The sequence below is a fragment of the Nylanderia fulva genome, unplaced genomic scaffold (assembly GCF_048542155.1).
Source record: "Nylanderia fulva isolate GAGA-0341 unplaced genomic scaffold, ASM4854215v1 Scaffold39, whole genome shotgun sequence".
Lineage (NCBI taxonomy): Eukaryota > Metazoa > Arthropoda > Insecta > Hymenoptera > Formicidae > Nylanderia > Nylanderia fulva.
In genome coordinates this window covers 1,359,601-1,380,615 of record NW_028190466.1, presented here as the reverse complement: position 1 = coordinate 1,380,615, position 21,015 = coordinate 1,359,601, and the positions used below count along the sequence as shown (strand labels likewise).

The 21,015-nt window shown below is 25.6% G+C and overlaps 1 protein-coding gene across 1 annotated transcript; it reads left to right on the top strand.

Annotated features, from left to right (window-relative positions):
• The first annotated feature begins 10,991 nt into the window (after positions 1-10,991).
• On the top strand, positions 10,992-15,343 carry LOC146721984 (uncharacterized). The gene is made up of 6 exons (XM_085485754.1): positions 10,992-11,272; positions 11,411-11,568; positions 13,180-13,306; positions 13,618-13,740; positions 13,914-14,211; positions 14,953-15,343. Exons 1-6 carry the CDS (start codon positions 11,021-11,023, stop codon positions 15,120-15,122), a joined length of 1,128 nt encoding a protein of 375 aa, XP_085341880.1. The 5' UTR covers positions 10,992-11,020; the 3' UTR covers positions 15,123-15,343.
• The last annotated feature ends 5,672 nt before the right edge of the window (positions 15,344-21,015 follow it).

Genomic DNA, 21,015 nt, shown 5'->3' with positions numbered 1-21,015 from the left:
AGACTATGAATTATGTACAACATAAAATAATAGCAATTTTTGCCTGCTGCGTATGCTGAGTTATTCCTATTACAACTTTCTTAATTTTTTTTCTCAATATTATTTTAAAATTGTTTCTATATTCTGCAAAAAATCTAATTATCATATTTTTATCAAAACCGACGCTTTTTTATTTCTAAGAAAGAGCTAAACGGCTTATGTTGTATATAATTTATTATTTATATATAAATGAGTGTTGAGATGCATATTTATTATAAGATTTTATTATTACATCACAGTTTTTTTCACACTGTACTCTTCAATTTACTTTAACTCTTGCTTTAAAATTAAACAATTATGACAACAGAATTCTAATTCTCAATTGTTTATTTTTTGAATTCTACTTTATCAAATAACTTGTAATTGAAAAAGAATGCAGTAAAATAGCCATCACCAAATATTAAAGTATTCTTTGACTGATGAAAGCATTAGAAATATCTTGTCAACTCTTTATTGAAAAAACTCTAATAATATTAAATAAATTTACTCCTTACATAAATTATCGTAATTCTTATAAAAAGAAAAATTAATTGTGACATGAAAAGTCATCAAAACTTATTAAAAAAATCATTGAGTCATCTTACAATTAGTGTCACTCTATCATTTGCATCGAAGATATCTATCACATATATTACGATATTAATCGATCGAATGAGAAATATATAAATATGTGTGTGTGTGTTTGTGTGCATGATTATATAAAATTTTAATATTACTAATACACATTTTTTCGTTAGCTTAAATAATTTAACGTATTATCAATTTTTGATTCGAACTTTTTGCCAGATAATAAATCTCTCTACATGAACTTTTTATGCGCGCTATTTTAGAAGGATTTTCTCTCTCTTGCGAGATATTTACGAGGATTTGTTATTGTTTTCCGAAAAATCTATATACAATGTATCTTATAAATTTCAATCCGAACCAAAAAAGAGCAGACACACAAACTTCTGCACCATTCACAATATTATAATTTGCAATTATTCAATAATATGTCGCGCACGACTGCGGCATCGTCTGGATAATCCTGTTCTAGCATGTTATTTGGCACATAATGTGTATCTTCAAATTTAGAGAAATATTTTCCAGTTTCTGAATTATTTATCCATTCTTTGCATACCGATGTTATAGCACCTAAAATAAAAAAGTAAAAATAAAAAAGAAAGTAACAAATGTATTATGCCATGTAACATATAAACAATATAAACAAAAATATCACAGAATATACAAATATAAAGTATAATGAAATATTACAAATAATACACATACATTGTGGAACGTAACACACATTATTCTCGATTAACAAAACGTAATGCGGTTGCGATTTCCAATTATCGATGTTATTTTTCTGTATACATTTTTCTCTAACATCATTCGAAAAAATTTCATATGTACTCTCATACTTAAAGCATTCAATGTGGCATTCGTTGTGCCACCCAATAATGACCCCAGCAACATCTTTTTGTGTATTATCTTCTATTTTATGCTTATGTGTAACTATCAATCCAATCGCATATTTTAAATTAAGCGATCTTTTTTTCCGAAACGTTTCATCTGAAGTACATATTTCCTGAAAAATTAGTATATTTGACGCTTTTATATATATATTATGTAATTTATATTAATGTAATAATTTGAATTAAAAATAATTATAATTAGATTTTTACACGTATAATTATTATATATGTTACTTTGTTACACATCTTTAATTTATAATATGTGCAATGAGTAAATTCAATTGCCTTACCTTATCATAATAAACTTCTGGTGCTAATTTATAACTGTCATAGTAATAGGAAAAGCGGCCACATATCCACAAATATCTTATATCCTCAATGGGTGCAATCGATCTTGACGACACAAACTTAAAAAATTGTTTTTTGAATCAAAATTACTTATGATATCATATATATAATGATTAAATTTAAATTATAAATGTGTGTAAAAAAATATATATTTAGATATATTTTCGAAACTTTATAATCTAAAACTAATGTTATGTATTATATGCTTTTTTAATTTATTAGAATTAAGGTTATTGATTTCAATGTTTTTAAAATATTTGACAGAAATAACATCGCTGAATATGTCTTTTATATTAAACGTCGCTGCATTAAACGTCCGTCCAGTTATAACCACCATAAAATGAAAGTCTAAAACTACCAATATTTTATATAAATAACTACTTACTAAACGTGCATTTCTGTCTCTAGTTCGAGGCGACACTCGTTGGCATTTTTTTATTTTAGAAATCTTTGCATTATCTGGATTATCTGTCCATTCAAACGTGAAACATTCTGTATTTTCTATATAATTTCTGTATAAACAATGGAGAAATAACATGTTCATGTACATCAGTGTAATGTAGATGTTTAAAAATAATATTCATTCAATGATAAATTTTTTAGTCTTTTTTGAACTAATTCTTCCTTATAGCAAAAAAAAAATTATTATTATTATTTTACATGTTTAATGTATTATAGTACAACATATAAGATTATATGTATATCATTTGTTGACAATATATTTATCGAAAGTGTCCTCCTACTTTAGAAATTAATTTTTTTTCAATTTAATGTTTCCTTTAATACTTCTAAAATTAGATCATTCTTTTTCAAAGTAATTTCTTTTTCATCTATGGTTATGTCTAAAAATTTCTCTTTTTTCAAGTAAAATCCTGTTTATAATAATTGTTGAAAGTACAAAATAATCTTATTTCCAATTGCATAAGTTAAATTTATGAAATTTTTAAAACTTATAAAAAATTTAACTATTATATTAAAAATAAAATAAAATTTATAAAGCTAATAAATAATCTTTATTAAATTCTATAATTTTTGTCTCGATATTTGTATAAAATAATTTATTTTCGAGACATTTGACTGGTGCAAGACTATATTGGAACATGCTGCATATAAAATCAAATCTTAGCTTTAACATGAATTAAAGTAATTAATTACTGATGCAGTTTTGTAAAAGAAAAAATTAATTAAAATTTTATAAATAAGATTGTCCAATTTCCTGTCGACTTTTCAATTATAATTCATTTTGCACATAAAAGTATGTATTGAAATAAACATATCAATGAAAAAATAATCCACGAAACATATATAAACTTAAATATATAGGATACAATTGTTGTTTTAGAAAAACGCTATATTACTATGTATAATTAAATATTATCTTTATATTCTATTTTGTTATCTATTCTTTGGAGTAGTTTAATTGTATAATTTAAGATACATAACAAAAATAATTATATCTTTTACAGATATTTATAAGTTTTAACTTTATGCAAAAACGAAGATTTTTTTGTAATACTTTTTAAACATCGACTTATATTATAATGCAACAAATAAAATATTTGAGAGGGGAACCATGGAGAAACATATTTTTAATTGTGTCACAAACAATCACAATATAATAATATTTAAAAAATATCGTTAATATTGTTAAATTTAAACTCGTATATTATAAATAAAAAATAATACAGCGAATTATATATACGCTTTTTGAGGAGTGTGAAATAGTTGTTAAATATAAATAACTTTAATTATTTAAAAAAATTACAATCTTTAAATACGGAACGTTTCAACATTCACTGTTGTCTCTTCAGCCGCTATCGTATAAAAATTATATTACAATCAGAAATAAATAAATGGTCGAAAATTATGTTGTTCGAAATGACGCTAAGGTTCGTTACAAAAACTTATTGATATACATATATATATATATATATATATATATATGTATATTGTATATGTGTATATATATATATATTGTATACAGTTCCTCTCGACTGTTTAATTTGTTGGAATATTACATATACTAATATATATATATAAAGTACTATATACACATATATTGCGCGTATAGTACAAATACTCGACAAAATAAATAAAAATAATTTTAAAGATAAAATTGTATATTTACCCGGATTGCCAAACCAAATGTGTATTTAGAGTACAATTATCGTCTATATCGTGTTTTGTTGTTAGAACATGTAAACCCAATCTATTTGCAACGCAGATATATATTGCCAACCACAACGTTTGCTTATAATATAATGTGTCTTCTTTAGTCTGTCGAAGAATAATAAGTGTGAAAATATAATAAAAATAATTATATAATAGAGAATTAATATTATATTTATGATAAATTGAAAAATTATTATATAATTCATGATAGATAATAAAAAAATACATAAAAAACTTAACATACCGACATATAAATAGCATTCGTATTTATTTGATTCGGTTTCCATCCATGATTTATAAGAATCAAAACTTATGATAATTGTGTCGAGTACATATTTTATTGATTTTGCGTCTTTTTCGCACCAAAAATTCTTATTAATACGATTATTTCTCCAAATGGCTAATTGTTCAGGTGGTATGGACAATATTGGATGCTGGAGATATTTATTTTTTAACAACTTTAATACTTCTTGCACAATATTGTCTATGAATTTATTAATATACAACATAGTAATACCCTTATTGGGATGACAATATTGTATAATTACGACAATTAAGGCCTCCAAACATTGCTTATCATTGGATTTTGCTTTAATTTTTTTCCAAAGTAAAGAAAAACATATGTTTCGGATACAAACATCGAAATATTTTTATGCTGTAGTATCTTTCTGTTAAATTGCATTGGCTGAAAAATGTACATATTGTAAAATTAGTACAGGATAATTAATTAAACATACCAATAATTTTTGATGATATTTTAAAATAAATTTAGTCACACACATACCGTGGATCTTGTTGATATATGTTTCTAATAAGTTCATCATGTAAAATCAACGAATTTAAAGGGTGCTTTTTTACATGCAGATCGAGAAATTTTACTGTAATATCATCTTTTGTGTGTAGCTTACGATAATAATACTTCTGAGACAATTGAGGCAGATCAAGCCAAAAGTTTTCCGCGCATTTTATACCTTTTTTTAAATTTTCAAAATTTAAGTCATTAAATTCAATGTCCATTTTGTTTTTACAAAATAGCTGTGCAGTAGGCCATCTGAAATTTAAAATACAAAATACTTTAAAACATTTTCAAAATTTATACTAAGGAAATTAAACTCATCATCCCATATTATATATTTAAATCAAATAGAAAAAACTGATGATGCTTAATGATTTTTAAATTCCGTGATTTTTAAAATGTGAAACACGCAAAATGTTTGCGCAAAATATTATTTTAAAATACATACCTATTTACGCATACTATATATTTTTGATTTGTTTTATACAGTGTTTTATTCCGACAAATTGATATTTTGTTTAATGGCGATTTGTAATAAAATGTTAAATAATAAGAAAATTTGTTTTCTACTTTATTACTGCATCATAGCGCGATAAAATATGTACACAGATATATATATATATATATAAATTATTATATTATATATAAATATTAATATTTATATATGATTATATTATATATATAAATTTTATATTTATATATACATTACAAATGTTAGGTTACCGGTAATTTACATAATTGTTGTTTATATTGTATTAAAGTGTCAGTGAGTTCTCTCCAAAAATATTATAAAGTCGATTATTGAGCTGTAATATTTATTTAGTAGTAATTAAGTAAATACATTTGAAATTCGCCCTTTTAATAATTAATTCTTACATTCTCAAATCTGCTCTAGCATACAGATTATTCATTTCTAATTGAGTGTTTCTTTATTTTTAGGAGAAAGTGTTCTGTTAGCGTAACTAATCTAACAGTTACTAATGGAATACCAAAAAATGAGGGGCCACTATAAAAAAAAATTTTTTGCTATATCTTTGTAAATACATCTTTCGGAGAATTCGTACTTTAAAACAATGTTTAAAACAACTAGAACATATTCCAGAATAACAACAAAAATTGGATTTTTCAAAAAATGGGGGGCCGCTATAAAAAACCGTTCTTTTGCGTTTGTTCTTTTGTTTTTGGGTTTTACATTTATAACTCTGGAACAATGTAGAACAAACATAGAACAATCTGGAACAACTATACAAACATTAAAAATTAACTCAGAAATAAATATTTTTATCGGCTCTCATCGGCTTTCGTTTCCTTGGCTCTATTGCCCGGCTTAGAAGACAGCATACTTACATTCTTTATATTGAGAGCCGATAAAAATATTTATTTCTGAGTTTATTCACGCCTTGGGTTAATCACGGCGGTATTTACTAACATCTACTAAAGAGGCAAATGAAAAATATGGGATCGAGAGGGTCTGAATAGCTTAGTTGGTAAGAGCAGTCGCCCGGAAAGTGAAAGACGCGGGTTCGATTCCCGCTTCAGCGACTTTTCAGACCTATATTTTTCTCGCTTATTTCTCCATATGTAAGTTTCGAAATTAATTTATATGTGGAACTTTGGGATCTCACATTGAGATACAGTTCCGTTTAATTAATTTTTCGTTTCCTTGGCTCTATTGCCCGGCTTAGAAGACAGCATACTTATATTCATTAAAAATTAAAAAATAAAGAGCTAATTTTATACACACGAAACTTTCTCGCAATTCTTCGAATATGAGTATATATATAAGTCCGCGCGGCGCGATTTTTTTTCTCTCTCGAACCATTATTAATAGCTCGAGATTTTTAAAATACGTGTGTTTATTCATTGATTATTGTATGATTCGTCACGCTAAAAATAGCTTACGATATTTAAAGAATTCAAGAAATGTATTTTTTTTATTAATCGTAAATTATTTTTATCGTACACACGTGACCAATTAAAGGAATGAGAACACTTCATTTCGATGGGTACAGAAGAATAACTCGAAGCGCTAACAGAGAAACTCTTTCGCATGTGTAAAATCCTAGGTGCAATCTTAAAAATTTCTCTACTGATGAATTTATAATTAAAATGTATACTTTTTGTATAAAATAATTATTTTTCTAGGTTTCGAATTTGTTTCTGAATTATATTGTTATACGAAAAATTACCTTATTAACAGTTATATTATTATTTTTACAATTGCACGAGTATATATCGATAATAAAACAAAAAATTATTCTTATTATAACAAAAATCTATTTTTACAATTATTCTTATATACCAAAAAATTATTTCTTCAAACATTATTTTTTATAAAAAGTAAAATCTTTCATAAATCTTTTAATGCTAAACAAACTTTCTTCTTTATAACTTTCAGCTGCAATTTTTTTAATTTGCACAATTTTATTCAAAAAGTCTAATCAAGTCATGTTTTAAAACGACACAATATCTGCAAAAATTTTGCAAATTTGAAAAGGCTCGGTATAAATAATTTGTAAAATATCTTAAATTCATTTAGATATATTTTAATAGTCATAATATTACTTTAAATTCTTCAAAAAGGCAATATTTTGCGTAAAGTTATTTAAATATATTTTTCGCCAAGTTTTGCAAAGTTCCTTTTTATATGATGTGTCCATCAAGTAAAATAACAATAAAATGTATACATAAAGAAACTTACCTTTGAGCATATTTTTTTTTCCAGAGAGTTTTATAATGGGATATCCACTGAAATTTCTTGCACGTGGAACTAAAATTCTCAACGTCGCTCAAACTAATGGTTTCGTTTTCCAGAATACTTAATATAATTTCGTTAGATAAATTTCGTATCGTAATCATTATATAATAATATAAAAATAACTTGCAGTTTTTATCTTAACAAATCGAATGATATTCTATGCACCAACTTCGCTTTGTAGAGAGCACGTGATTTACTGCGTCGTGAACTGCCATAGACTGGGAATGACAAAATGTTTCGTGGAAGGGAAATGGGGGGGGGGGGGGGGGACAAAAAAAAATACAATATATATATTTCTTTTATTTTTCACTCGAGTTTCAGTTTCCACTATGATCTTTCTTGGACTTGATCCGGAGGTTTTTATTTATTCTCAAAATTATCTTCTTTTCAATGTGTTTTTGATAAGTGCATAACCATAATAATTGTATACTAAAAATCATATTTTTTTTTGTTCTTGTTCCATTGGCGAGATCTGACAAAAGGACACATATTCTAAAGATAAAAGATAAAGGTTGCAATAAAAGTGAAACTATGACGAATAGTATACAATAGTTACTTTGTATTGGCTAAAATTCTTTTCTTTGTTTCCCCATCTCCTCCCTCGAAGCATTTTGATCATTTCCAGTCTATGGCTGTTCACGATGCAGTAAACCACGTGCTTTCTACAAAGCGGAGTTGGTGCATAGAATATCATTCGATTCGTTAAGATAAAAGCTGCAAGTTATTTTTATATTATTATATAATGATTACGATACAGGATTTATCTAACGAAATTATATTAAGTATTCTGGAAAACGAAACTATTAGCTTGAGGGACGTTGAGAATTTTAGTTCCACGTGCAAGAGATTTGAGTGGATGTCCCATTATGAAACTCTCTGGAAGAAAAAATATGCTCAGAGGTAAATTTCTTTATGTATGAACTTTTTTGTTATTTTACTTGATGGACACATCATATAAAAAAGAACTTTGCAAAACTTGGCACAAAAAATATTTAAATAACTTTACGCAAAATATTGCCTTTTTGAAAAATTTAAAATAATATTCTGACATTTAAAATATATCTAAATGAATTTATATATAAGATATTTTAAAATTTATTTATACTTAAATTTTCCAAATTTGCAAAATTTTTGCAGATATTGTGTCGTTTTAAAACATGACTTGATTAGACTTTCTGAATAAAATTGTGCAAATTAACAAAATTGCAGCTAAAAGTTATAAAGAAGAAAGTTTATTTAGCATTAAAAGATTTATGAAAGATTTTAATTTTTATAAAAAATAATGTTTGAAGAAATAATTTTTTGGTATATAAGAATAATTGTAAGAATAGATTTTTGTTATAATAAGAATAAATTTTTGCTTTATTATCGATATATACTCGTGCAATTGTAAAAATAATAATATAACTGTTAATAAGGTAATTTTTTGTATAACAATATAATTCAGAAACAAATTCGAAATCTAGAAAAATAATTATTTTATACAAAAAGTATACATTTTAATTATAAATTCATCAGTAGAGAAATTTCTAAGATGGCACCTAAGATTTCACACATGCGAAAAAGTTTTCCGGTTAGCGCTTTTAATTATTCTTCTGTACCCATCGAAATGAAGTGTTCTCATTCCTTCGATTTGTCACGTGTGTACGATAAAAATAACTTACGATTAATAAAAAAATACATTTCTTGAATTCTTTAAATATTGTAAGTTATTTTTAGCGTGACGAATCGTACAATAATCAATGAATAAACACACGTATTTTAAAAGTCTCGAGCTATCAATAATGGTTCGACAGAGAAAAAAAATCGCGCCGCGCCGGCTTACATATATATATATATACTCATATTCGAAAAATTGCGAGAAAGTTTCGTGTGTATGAAATTAGCCCTTTATTTTTTTATTTTTAATGTTTGTATAGTTGTTCCAGATTGTTCTATGTTTGTTCTACATTGTTCCAGAGTTATAAATGTAAAACCCAAAAAACAACAGAACAAACGCAAAAGAACGGTTTTTTATAGCGGCCCCCCATTTTTTGAAAAATCCAATTTTTGTTGTCCTGGAATATGTTCTAGTTGTTCTAAACATTGTTATAAAGTACGAATTCTCTGAGGGATGTATTTACAAAAATATAGCAAAAAATGTTTCTTTTTATAGTGTCCCCACATTTTTTGGTATTCCATTAATAACTGCTAGATTAGTTACGCTACCAGAATTTACTTTCTCCTAAAAATAAAGAAACACTCAATTAGGAATAAATAATCTGTATGCTAAAGCAGATTTGAGAATGTAAGAATTAATTATTAAGAGGGCGAATTTCAAATGTAATTACTTAATTACTTCGAAATATATATTACAGCTCATTAATCGACTTTATAATAGTTCTGGAGAGAACTCACTGACACTTTAATACAATATTAACAACAATTAGTATGTAAATTACCGATAAGCTAACATTTGTAATGTATATATAAATATAAAATTTATATATATAATATAATCATATATAAATATTAATATTTATATATAATATAATAATATATATATATATATATATATATATATATATATATCTGTGTACATATTTCATCGCGCTATGATGCAGTAATAAAATAAAAAACAAATTCTCTTATTATTTAACATTTTATTACAACATCGCCGTTAATCATAAAATATCAGTTTGTCGGAATAAAACAATGTATAAAACAAATCAAAAATATATAGTATGCGTAAATATGTATGTATTTGAAAATAATATTTTGCGTTTTTTACATTTTAAAATTCACGGAATCTAAAAATCATTAATAATCATTAGTTTTTTCAATTTGATTTGAATATATAATATGAGATGATGAATTAATTTTCTTAGTATGATTTTTGAAAATTTTATTAAGTGTTTTGTGTTTTAAATTTTAGATGGCCTACTGCACAGCTATTTTGTAAAGACAAAATGGGCATTGAATTTAATGACTTAAATATTAAACATTTTAAAGAGGGAATGAAATGTACGGATGACTTGTGGCTTTATGTGTCTCGTATGTCTCAGATGTATTATTACCGTAATATACATGAAAACGATATTATAGTAAAATCTCTCGATCTGCATGTAAAAGAGCACTCTTTAAAATTGTTGATTTTATATGATGAACTTACTAGAAACATATATCAACAAAATCACCGGTATGTGCGTGACTAAATGTATTTGAAAATATAAAAAATTATTATTATGTGTAATTGATTATTCTGTAATAATTTTACATATTGTACATTTTTTCAGCCAATGTAATTTAACAGAAAGATACTACAGCATAAAAATATTTAAATGTCTGTATCAATACATATTTTATTCTTTACATTTGAAACCAATTGTAGCAATACCCAATCATGAGCAACGTTTGGAGGATTTAATTGTCGCAATATTACAATATTGTCATCCCAATAAGGGTATTACTATGTTGTATATAGATAAATTCATAGACAATATTGTGCAAGAAGTATTAAAGTTGTTAAAAGATGAATATCTCCAGCATCCAATATTGTCCATGCCACCTGAACAATTATCCATTTGGAGAAATAATCATATTAATAAGAATTTTTGGTGCGAAAAAGATGCAAAATCAATAAAATATGTACTCGACAAAATTATCATAAGTTTTGATTCTTATAAATCATGGATGGAACCGAATCATATTTATATGTCGCAGGTATGTTAAGTTTTTTATGTATGTTTTTTATTATCTATCATGAATTATATAATAATTTTTCAATTTATCATAAATATAATATTAATTCTGTATTATAATTATTTTTATTATATTTTTACACTTATTATTCTTCGACAGACTAAAGAAGACACATTATATTATAAACAAACGTTGTGGTTGGCAATATATATCTGCGTTGCAAACAGATTGGGTTTACATGTTGAAACAACAAAAAACGATATAGACGATATAGACGGTGATTTTATTTCAAATACACTTTTGGTTTGGCAATCCAGGTAAATATATAACTGTAGACAATATATATATATATATATATATATTTATTTATTTATTTATTAAATATGTCACAAACAACCACAACGTACAGATATTTTCAGCATAGGAAACAACCAATATAAATAAACGTTTTTATTACAGACTTTAAACAACCAATATATATATATATATATATATATATATATATATATATATATAACAATAAGTGTTTGTAACAAACCTTAGCGTCATTTCGAACAACATAATTTTCGACCATTTATTTATTTCTGATTGTAATCTAATTTTCATATGATAGCGGCTGAAGAGACAACAGTAAATGTTGAAACGTTCCGTATTTGAAGATTGTAATTTTCTTAAATAATTAAAGTTATTTATATTTAACAGCTATTACACACTCATCAAAAAGCGTATATATAACTCGCTGTATTATTTTTTATTCATAATATACGAGTTAAACTCGTATATTTAATAATATTAACGATATTTTTTAAATATTATTATATTGTGATTGTTTGTGACACAATTAAAAATATGTTTCTCCATGGTTCCCCTCTCAAATATTTTATTTGTTGCATTATAATATAAGTCAATGTTTAAAAAGTATTACAAAAAAATCTTCGTTTTTGCATAAAATTAAAACTTATAAATATCTTTAAAAAATATAATTATTTTTGTTACGTATCTTAAATTTCACAATTAAACTACTCCAAAGAATAGATAACAAAATAGAATAGAAATATAATATTTAATTATACATAGTAATATAGCGTTTTTCTAAAACAACAATTGTATCCTATATATTTAAGCTTATATATGTTTCGTGGATAATTTTTTTCATTGATATGTTTATTTCAATACATACTTTTATGTGCAAAATGAATTATATAATTGGAAAGTCGAAAAAAATTGAACAATCTTATTTATAAAATTTTAATTAATTTCTTCTTTTACGAAACTGCATCAGTAATTAATTACTTTAATTCATGTTAAAACTAAGATTTGATTTGATATGCAGCGTGTTCCAATATAGTCTTGCACTAATCAAATGTCTCGAAAATAAATTATTTTATATAAATATCGAGACAAAAGTTATAGAATTTAATAAGGTTTATTTATTAACTTTATAAATTTTCTCTTATTTTTAATATAAAAGTTATATTTTTTATAAGTTTTAAAAATTTCATAAATTTAACTTATGCAATTGGAAATAAGATTATTTTGTACGTTTAACAATTATTATGAACAGAATTTTACTTGAAAAAAGAGAAACTATTGGACATAACCATGGCTGAAAAAGAAATTATTTTGAAAAAGAATGATCTAATTTTGGAAGTATTAAAGGAAACATTAGATTGAAAAAAATTGATTTCTAAAGTAGAAGGACACTTTCGATAAATGTCTTGTTAACAAATGATATACATATAATTTAATATATTGTACTATAATACATTGAATAAGTAAAATAATAATAATAATAAGTTTTCTCTTTTGCTATAAGAAAGAATTAGTTCAAAAAAGACTAAAAAATTTATCATTGAATAAATATTATTTTTAAACATCTACATTACACTGATGTACATGAACATGTTATTTCTTTATTGTTTATACAGAAATTGTACAGAAAATACAGAATGTTTCACGTTTGAATGGACAGATAATACAGATAATGCAAAGATTTCTAACATAAGAAAATGCCAACGAGTGTCGTCTCAAGTTAGAGACAGAAATGCACGTATGGTAAGTAGTTATTTATATAAAATATTGGTAGTGTTAGACTTTCATTTTATAGTGGTTATAACTGCGACGTTTAATATAAAAGACATAATCAACGATGTTTCCTCTGTAAAATACTATAAAAACATTGAAATCAATAGCTTAATTCTAATAAATTAAAAAAGCATATAATACATAACATTAGTTTTAGATTATAAAGTTTTGAAAATATATCTAAATATTTTTTTTCTTACACACATTTATAATTTGAATTTAATCATTATACCATATATGATATCATAAGTGATTTTGATTAAAAAAACAATTTTTTTAAGTCTATGTCGTCAAGATCGATTTCAACCATTGAGAATATAATGTATTTGTGGATATTTGGCCCCTTTTCCTTTTACTATTTTAAGTATGAGTTAGGATCTGAACATATGATTGATTATAATGAGGTAAGACAATTAAATTCACACATTGCACATTATAAATTAAAGATATGTAACAAAGTAACATATATTATAATTATACGTATAAAAATGTAATTATAATTATTTTTAATTCAAATTATTATAATAATATAAATTACATAATATATATAAAAGCGTCAACTATACTAATTTTTCAGACAATATGTACACCAGATGAAACGTTTCGGAAAAAAAGATCGCCTAATCTAAAATATGCGATTGGATTGATAGTTACACATAAGCATAAATTGGAAGATAATACACAAAAAGATGTTGCTGGAGTCATTATTGGGTGGCACAACGAATGCCACATTGAACGCTTTGTACATAAGGAAACATATTGTATTCTGAATGATATTGAAAAGGAATGTATACCGAAAAATAACATTGATAATTGGAAATCGCAACCGCACTACGTTTTGTTAATCGAGAATGATCTGTGTTACGTTCCACAATGTATGTGTTATATGTAATACTTCATTATACTTTATATACTGTATATTTTGTGATATTTTTGTTTATATTGTTTATGTTACATCCCATACAGCACAGATTATTGCAATTATATTGCAGCAACGTTGCAATGTTGCAAGTTGCAATGCAACATTATAAAGACATTGCAGAGATATAGGTGCACAAAATTCCAGCACACTTGTAGCAACATGACATTAATATTTCGGAAATATTGCATGTAATCCAAATTCTATAATTTATATATTGTAATATATATACATATACCCAGCAAACACCAAGTTACAGCTATATAATTGTTAGTTGTAATTTTCCACTCAAAAATATAATACGTGTATTATAACAATTATATTGTTGAGTGGAAAATTACAACTAACAATTATATAACTGTAACTTGGTATTTGCTGAATATAATATTGTAATAAAATAATTTTTTGCAATATTGTACAATAAAAGATGTTAACGATAATCAATAATTTTATTAATAACATTAATATTAATTTATTGCAATATTGTTGTAATATTTTGTTGCTATCTTCCAAAAAGCGGACATTTTAACATTGCTGCAATTCAACAGCAATGATGTAGCAACATTTTGCAGTAAATTTGCAATATTGCAATATTGCGGTGAAAGATTGTTGTAATGTTTTTGCAATCTATCGGTGCTGTATGGGATGGCATAATACATTTGATACTATATTTTTTATTTTTACGTTTTTTTTTTAGGCGCTATAACATCGGTATGCAAAGAATGGATAAATAATTCAGAAACTGGAAAATATTTCTGTAAATTTGAAGATAATCATTATGTTCCAAATAACATGCTAGGACAGCATTATCCAGACGATGCTGCAGTCATTCGCAGAATATTATTCAGTAGAAAGAGAAAATTATAAAATTAATACAATAAAAAAAGGCTTTTACACGAGCAAATATGGATGACAAAGTAAAATTACTGTATTTAAATATAAAATTTACAAAAAATTCGTGCAAGACGTTTCATCACTTACTTGTGACTTCTCAATCGCAAAATTAAATACAATTACATATAATAACGGTCTATAAATTTCATCTTAAAGCTATAATTGTCTTGTTAGCATTATAAAATATACTAATATGTCCATGTTTTTCGTATTAATTTCGGTGCTCAGAAATAATTATTGTTCGATCTATGTTAACAATAGCGTACAATTAAACTTTTATACGGAATTTATTAGATATAATTAATATTAGTTAAATTGCAAACACTTACATATTTTTATTATTTGCCTCGATTTCCATTATAATGTGTTATTCTTTATCGACTTCTAGGCTGATTGTATATGCAGTATGTCTCTCATGAGTTTTATATATATTATTTAGAAAAAGGTGAAATTTATTTATATTTTGTTTATTTTGTCTAAAATCGGGAAATATGTCTTGTCCAATAAAGCAATATCATCTATAAGATTCAAACTGTTTTTTTTGTTGTTTAATGTGTATTGTGTTTGATATTAACTTTTTGTAGTAATTGCTTTCACAATCTAAAATTCTAACGTCATTCCAATCCATATTATGATTCATTTCAATAATATGTCTAGAAACGACGCTCAACGTCTATACGTATATACGAGCTTATATATCACATTGTTTATAAAATTATAAAATTTTGAGTAGTGCAAAAGTGTGTAAAAAAAGACTTAGCAATAGAAGCTAAATTTCAATAGCAGAATCAAACTTAGCTACAAGAGCTATCGTCTTATGATCATGACTAAGTCTTGGCTATTATAGTTAAAAAATATTTATTGTGATATGAAAACTTATTAGTTGAAATTAAAAGTGCATGTTAACAAAAATAGCTATATACATACATTACGGTGTATGCTTAATAGCTAAAACATTTAGCATGCTAAGGCTAAGTTTTTTTTATACGCGCGAACGTTTGATTGGCTATTAGTCATTACTCGGATACGGATAGTGAAAATGGTTGTGATTGTGATTCTAATAAAATTATATTTATAGCAATATGATATTTTTATTTTAGTTAATAAACATAAATTTCTACACTATGTACAGGATGATTCACTTTAATTGTTCTAGGCAAATATTTTAAAAGGTATGGAAGATATGAATAAATGTTTCAGACAAAAATTTAATGGCTTCGAAGAGACATGGTATGTTCCTTTCGAAGCCATAAAATTATTGTCTGAAACATTTTTTAATATCTTCCATATTTTTTAAAATATTTGCTTGGTGTAATTATGATTCTGGAGTTAGTATAATATGACTTCTGCAGCAAAATTGATAGTTAAAACAGCAATAATTGCTTAGCATTGATAGCAAAGATTATACAATTATAACTAAAAATTATAACAGTCACAATGGAGATTGGTTAGTTCTAACTTTTTTGTTATTTTACTTGATTAAGTCATCACATAAACAGGAACTGTTCAAAAAATTTGACGAAAAATATTTTCGCGATTTTCGTAATACTATGTTTTATTTTATTGTGTTTGATTATATATATATATATATATATATATATATAAATATTTATTAATAGTCTGATAATTTTCTCTATAATAAAAAAATAAACACTTTTATATTTTTATTATTTGCCTCGATCTCCATTATAATGTGTTATTCTTTATCGACTTTTAGGCTGATTGTATACGCAGTATGTCTCTCATGAGCTTTATATATATTATTTAGAAAAAGGTGAAATTTATTTATATTTCGTTTATTTTGTCTAAAATCGGGAAATATGTCTTGTCCAATAAAGCAATATCATTTATAAGATTCAAACTGTTTTTTTGTTGTTTAATGTGTATTGTTTCTGATATTAATCTTTTGTAATAATTGCTTTCACAATCTAAAATTCTAACGTCATTTTAATCCATATTATAATTCATGTTAATAATATCTCTAAAAACTCACCTTTAAAAAAAGGTAAAAAAAGGCGACCAGTTAAGGGCACGCCATTAACAAAAATTATCCATTGCAAACCCATGTAGAATCCTATCCTATTGCAAACCCATGTAGAATCCTATGAAAAATTAATCATTGCAAACCCATGTAGAATCCTAGGCAAAATTAACCATTGCAAACCCATGTAGAATCCTATGAAAAATTAACCATTGCAAACTCATGTAGAATCTTATGAAAAATTAACCATTGCAAACCCATGTAGAATTGTATTAAAAATTATCCATTGCAAACTTATGTAGAATCCTACATTGCAAACCCATGTACAATAGAATTGTATGAAAAATTATCGATTATAAACCCATGTACAATCGTAACAAAAGTAATGAAATAAAAAAAAAAATTGCGCCAAGTGAAAGTAGAAACTTGTACCAGTGGAAAATTAAAGTTGCAGACATATATAGAGTCGTATAATGAATCAGTAAAAATTTAAATTTGCAAATGTAGAATCGTACCATAAAAAAACTTATCTTTTAAAAAAGAAAAGATAAACAAGATGCCAAGTCCATGCGCCATGTAAAAAAGAAATAAAAAAATTTTAGTTAAAAAAACTGGGAGCGCTGCTAAATAATATTCTAACAATATTAAAATTAAATTGTTACTTTTAAACTCATTACAGTTAAAATATGTTTTGTGTTTAAATTAATTAATGTTACTTTAAGGTGCATTGTAATTTGGAAACTTAGCAGCGCGCCCAGTTTTTTTAACTAAAATTTTTTTATTTCTTTTTCACATGGCGCATGGACTTGGCATCTTGTTTATCTTTTTTTTTAAAAGATAAGTTTTTTTATGGTACGATTCTACATTTGCAAATTTAAATTTTTACTGATTCATTATACGACTCTATATATGTCTGCAACTTTAATTTTCCACTGGTACAAGTTTCTACTTTCACTTGGCGCAATTTTTTTTTTATTTCATTACTTTTGTTACGATTGTACATGGGTTTATAATCGATAATTTTTCATACAATTCTATTGTACATGGGTTTGCAATGTAGGATTCTACATAAGTTTGCAATGGATAATTTTTAATACAATTCTACATGGGTTTGCAATGGTTAATTTTTCATAGGATTCTACATGAGTTTGCAATGGTTAATTTTTCATAGGATTCTACATAGGTTTGCAATGGGTACGATTCTACATGGGTTTGCAATGGTTAATTTTGCCTAGGATTCTACATGGGTTTGCAATGATTAATTTTTCATAGGATTCTACATGGGTTTGCAATAGGATAGGATTCTACATGGGTTTGCAATGGATAATTTTTGTTAATGGCGTGCCCTTAACTGGTCGCCTTTTTTTACCTTTTTTTAAAGGTTTTATATATACATTACAAATGTTAGGTTACCAATAATTTACATAATTGTTGTTTATATTGTATTAAAGAGAATTCTCTCAGTGAGTTCTCTCCAAAAATATTATAAAGTCGATTATTGAGCTGTAATATTTATTTAGTAGTAATTAAGTAATTACATTTGAAAATCGCCCTCTTAATAATTAATTCTTACATTCTCAAATCTGCTCTGGCATACAGATTATTCATTCCTAATTGAGTGTTTCTTTATTTTTAGGAGAAAGTATTCTGTTAGCGTATTTAATCTAACAGTTATTAATGAAATACCAAAAAATGGGGGGCCACTATAAAAAAAAACATTTTTTGCTATATCTTTGTAAATACATCTTTCGGAGAATTTGTACTTTAAAACAATGTTTAGAACAACTAGAACATATTCCAGAACAACAACAAAAATTGGATTTTTCAAAAAATGAGGGGCCGTTAAAAAAAACCGTTTTTTTGCGTTTGTTCTTTTGTTTTTTGGGGTTTACATTTATAACTCTGGAACAATGTAGAACAAACATAGAACAATCTGGAACAACTATAAAAACATTAAAAATTAAAAATTAAGAGGCTAATTTCATACACACGAAACTTTCTTGCAATTCTTCAAATATGGGTAGTATATATATAAGTAAGCCCGCGCGGCGCGATTTTCTTTCTCTCTCGAACCATTATTGATAGTTTGAAATTTTTAAAATACGTGTGTTTATTCATTGATTATTGTACGATTCGTCGCGCTAAAATTAAATTACGATATTTAAAGAATTCAAGAAATGTATTTTTTTTATTAATTGTAAGTTATTTTTATCGTACACACGTGACAAATGGAAGAAATGAAAACACTTTATTTCGATGGGTACAGAAGAATAATTTAAAGCGCTAACAGGGAAACTTTTTTGCATGTGTGAAATTCTAGATGCGAGCTTAGAAATTTCTCTACTGATGGAGTTATAATTAAAATGTATACTTTTTTGTATAAAATAATTATTTTTTAAGTTTTCGAGTTTGTTTCTGAATTATATTGTTATACTCTATTAAAATTATTACCTTATTAAATTTATATCTTATTAACAGTTATATTATTATTCTTATCATTGCACGAGTAGATATCGATAATATAACAAAAAATTATTCTTATTATAACAAAAATTTATTCTTACAATTATTCTTATACACCAAAAAATTATTTCTTCAAAAATAGTTTTTTATAAAAGTGAAAATCTTTCATAAATCGAAACAATAATAAGAATATTAAGTCGGCTTTTTTATTTTTAAATTACGATCTACACTTCATTCCTCTCAGTCAATAGAGCCACACGCGATGTTATTGCGACAATTAAGAAAGAAAGAAAATTTGGAAACTAAGGAATTTGTATTCTATGGTTGGGATCTCAGAAATTCCTCTTTGTTCCTTCTCCTAACTTCTCCTGTAAGAATTTCTTTACAGGGGAAGTTAGGAGAAGGAACAAAGAGGAATTTCTGAGATCCCAACCATAGGATACAAATTCCTTAGTTTCCAAATTTTCTTTCTTTCTTAATTGTCGCAATAACATCGCGTGTGGCTCTATTGGCTGAGAGGAATGAAGTGTAGATCGTCTTTCATAAATCTTTTAATGCTAAACAAACTTTTTTCTTTATAACTTTCAGCTGCAATTTTTTTAATTTGCACAATTTTATTCAGAAAGTCTAATCAAGTCATGTTTTAAAACAACACAATACCTGCAAAAATTTTGCAAATTTAAAAAGGCTAGGTATAAATAAATTTTAAAATATCTTATAAATTCATTTAGATATATTTTAAATGTCAGAATATTATTATTTAATTCTTCAAAAAGGCAGTATTTTGCGTAAAGTTATTTAAATATATTTTTCGCCAGGTTTTTGCAAAGTTCCTTTTTATATAATGTGTCCATCAAGTAAAATAACAAAAAAGTTCATACATAAAGAAACTTACCTCTGAGCATATTTTTTCTTCCAGAGAGTTTCATAGTGAGATATCCACTGAAATTTCATGCACGTGGAACTAAAATTCTTAACGTCGCTCAAACTAATGGTTTCGTTTTCCAGAATACTTAATATAATTTTGTTAGACAAATCCTGTATCGTGATCATTATATAATAATATAAAAATAACTTGCAGTTTTTATCTTAACGAATCGAATGATATTCTATGCACCAACTCCGCTTTGTAGAAAGCACGTGGTTTACTGCATCGTGGACAGCCATAGACTGGAAATGACCAAAATGCTTCGAGAGACGAGTTGGGGGAACAAAGAAAAGAATCCTAGCCAATACAAAGTAACTACTGTATACTATTCGTCATAGTTTCACTTTTATTGCAACCTTTATCTTTTACCTTTAGAATATGTGTCCCTTTGTCAGATCTCGCCAATGGAACAAGAACAGAAAAAATATGATTTTTAGTATACAATTATTATGGTTATGCACTTATCAAAAACACATAGAAAAGAAGATAATTTT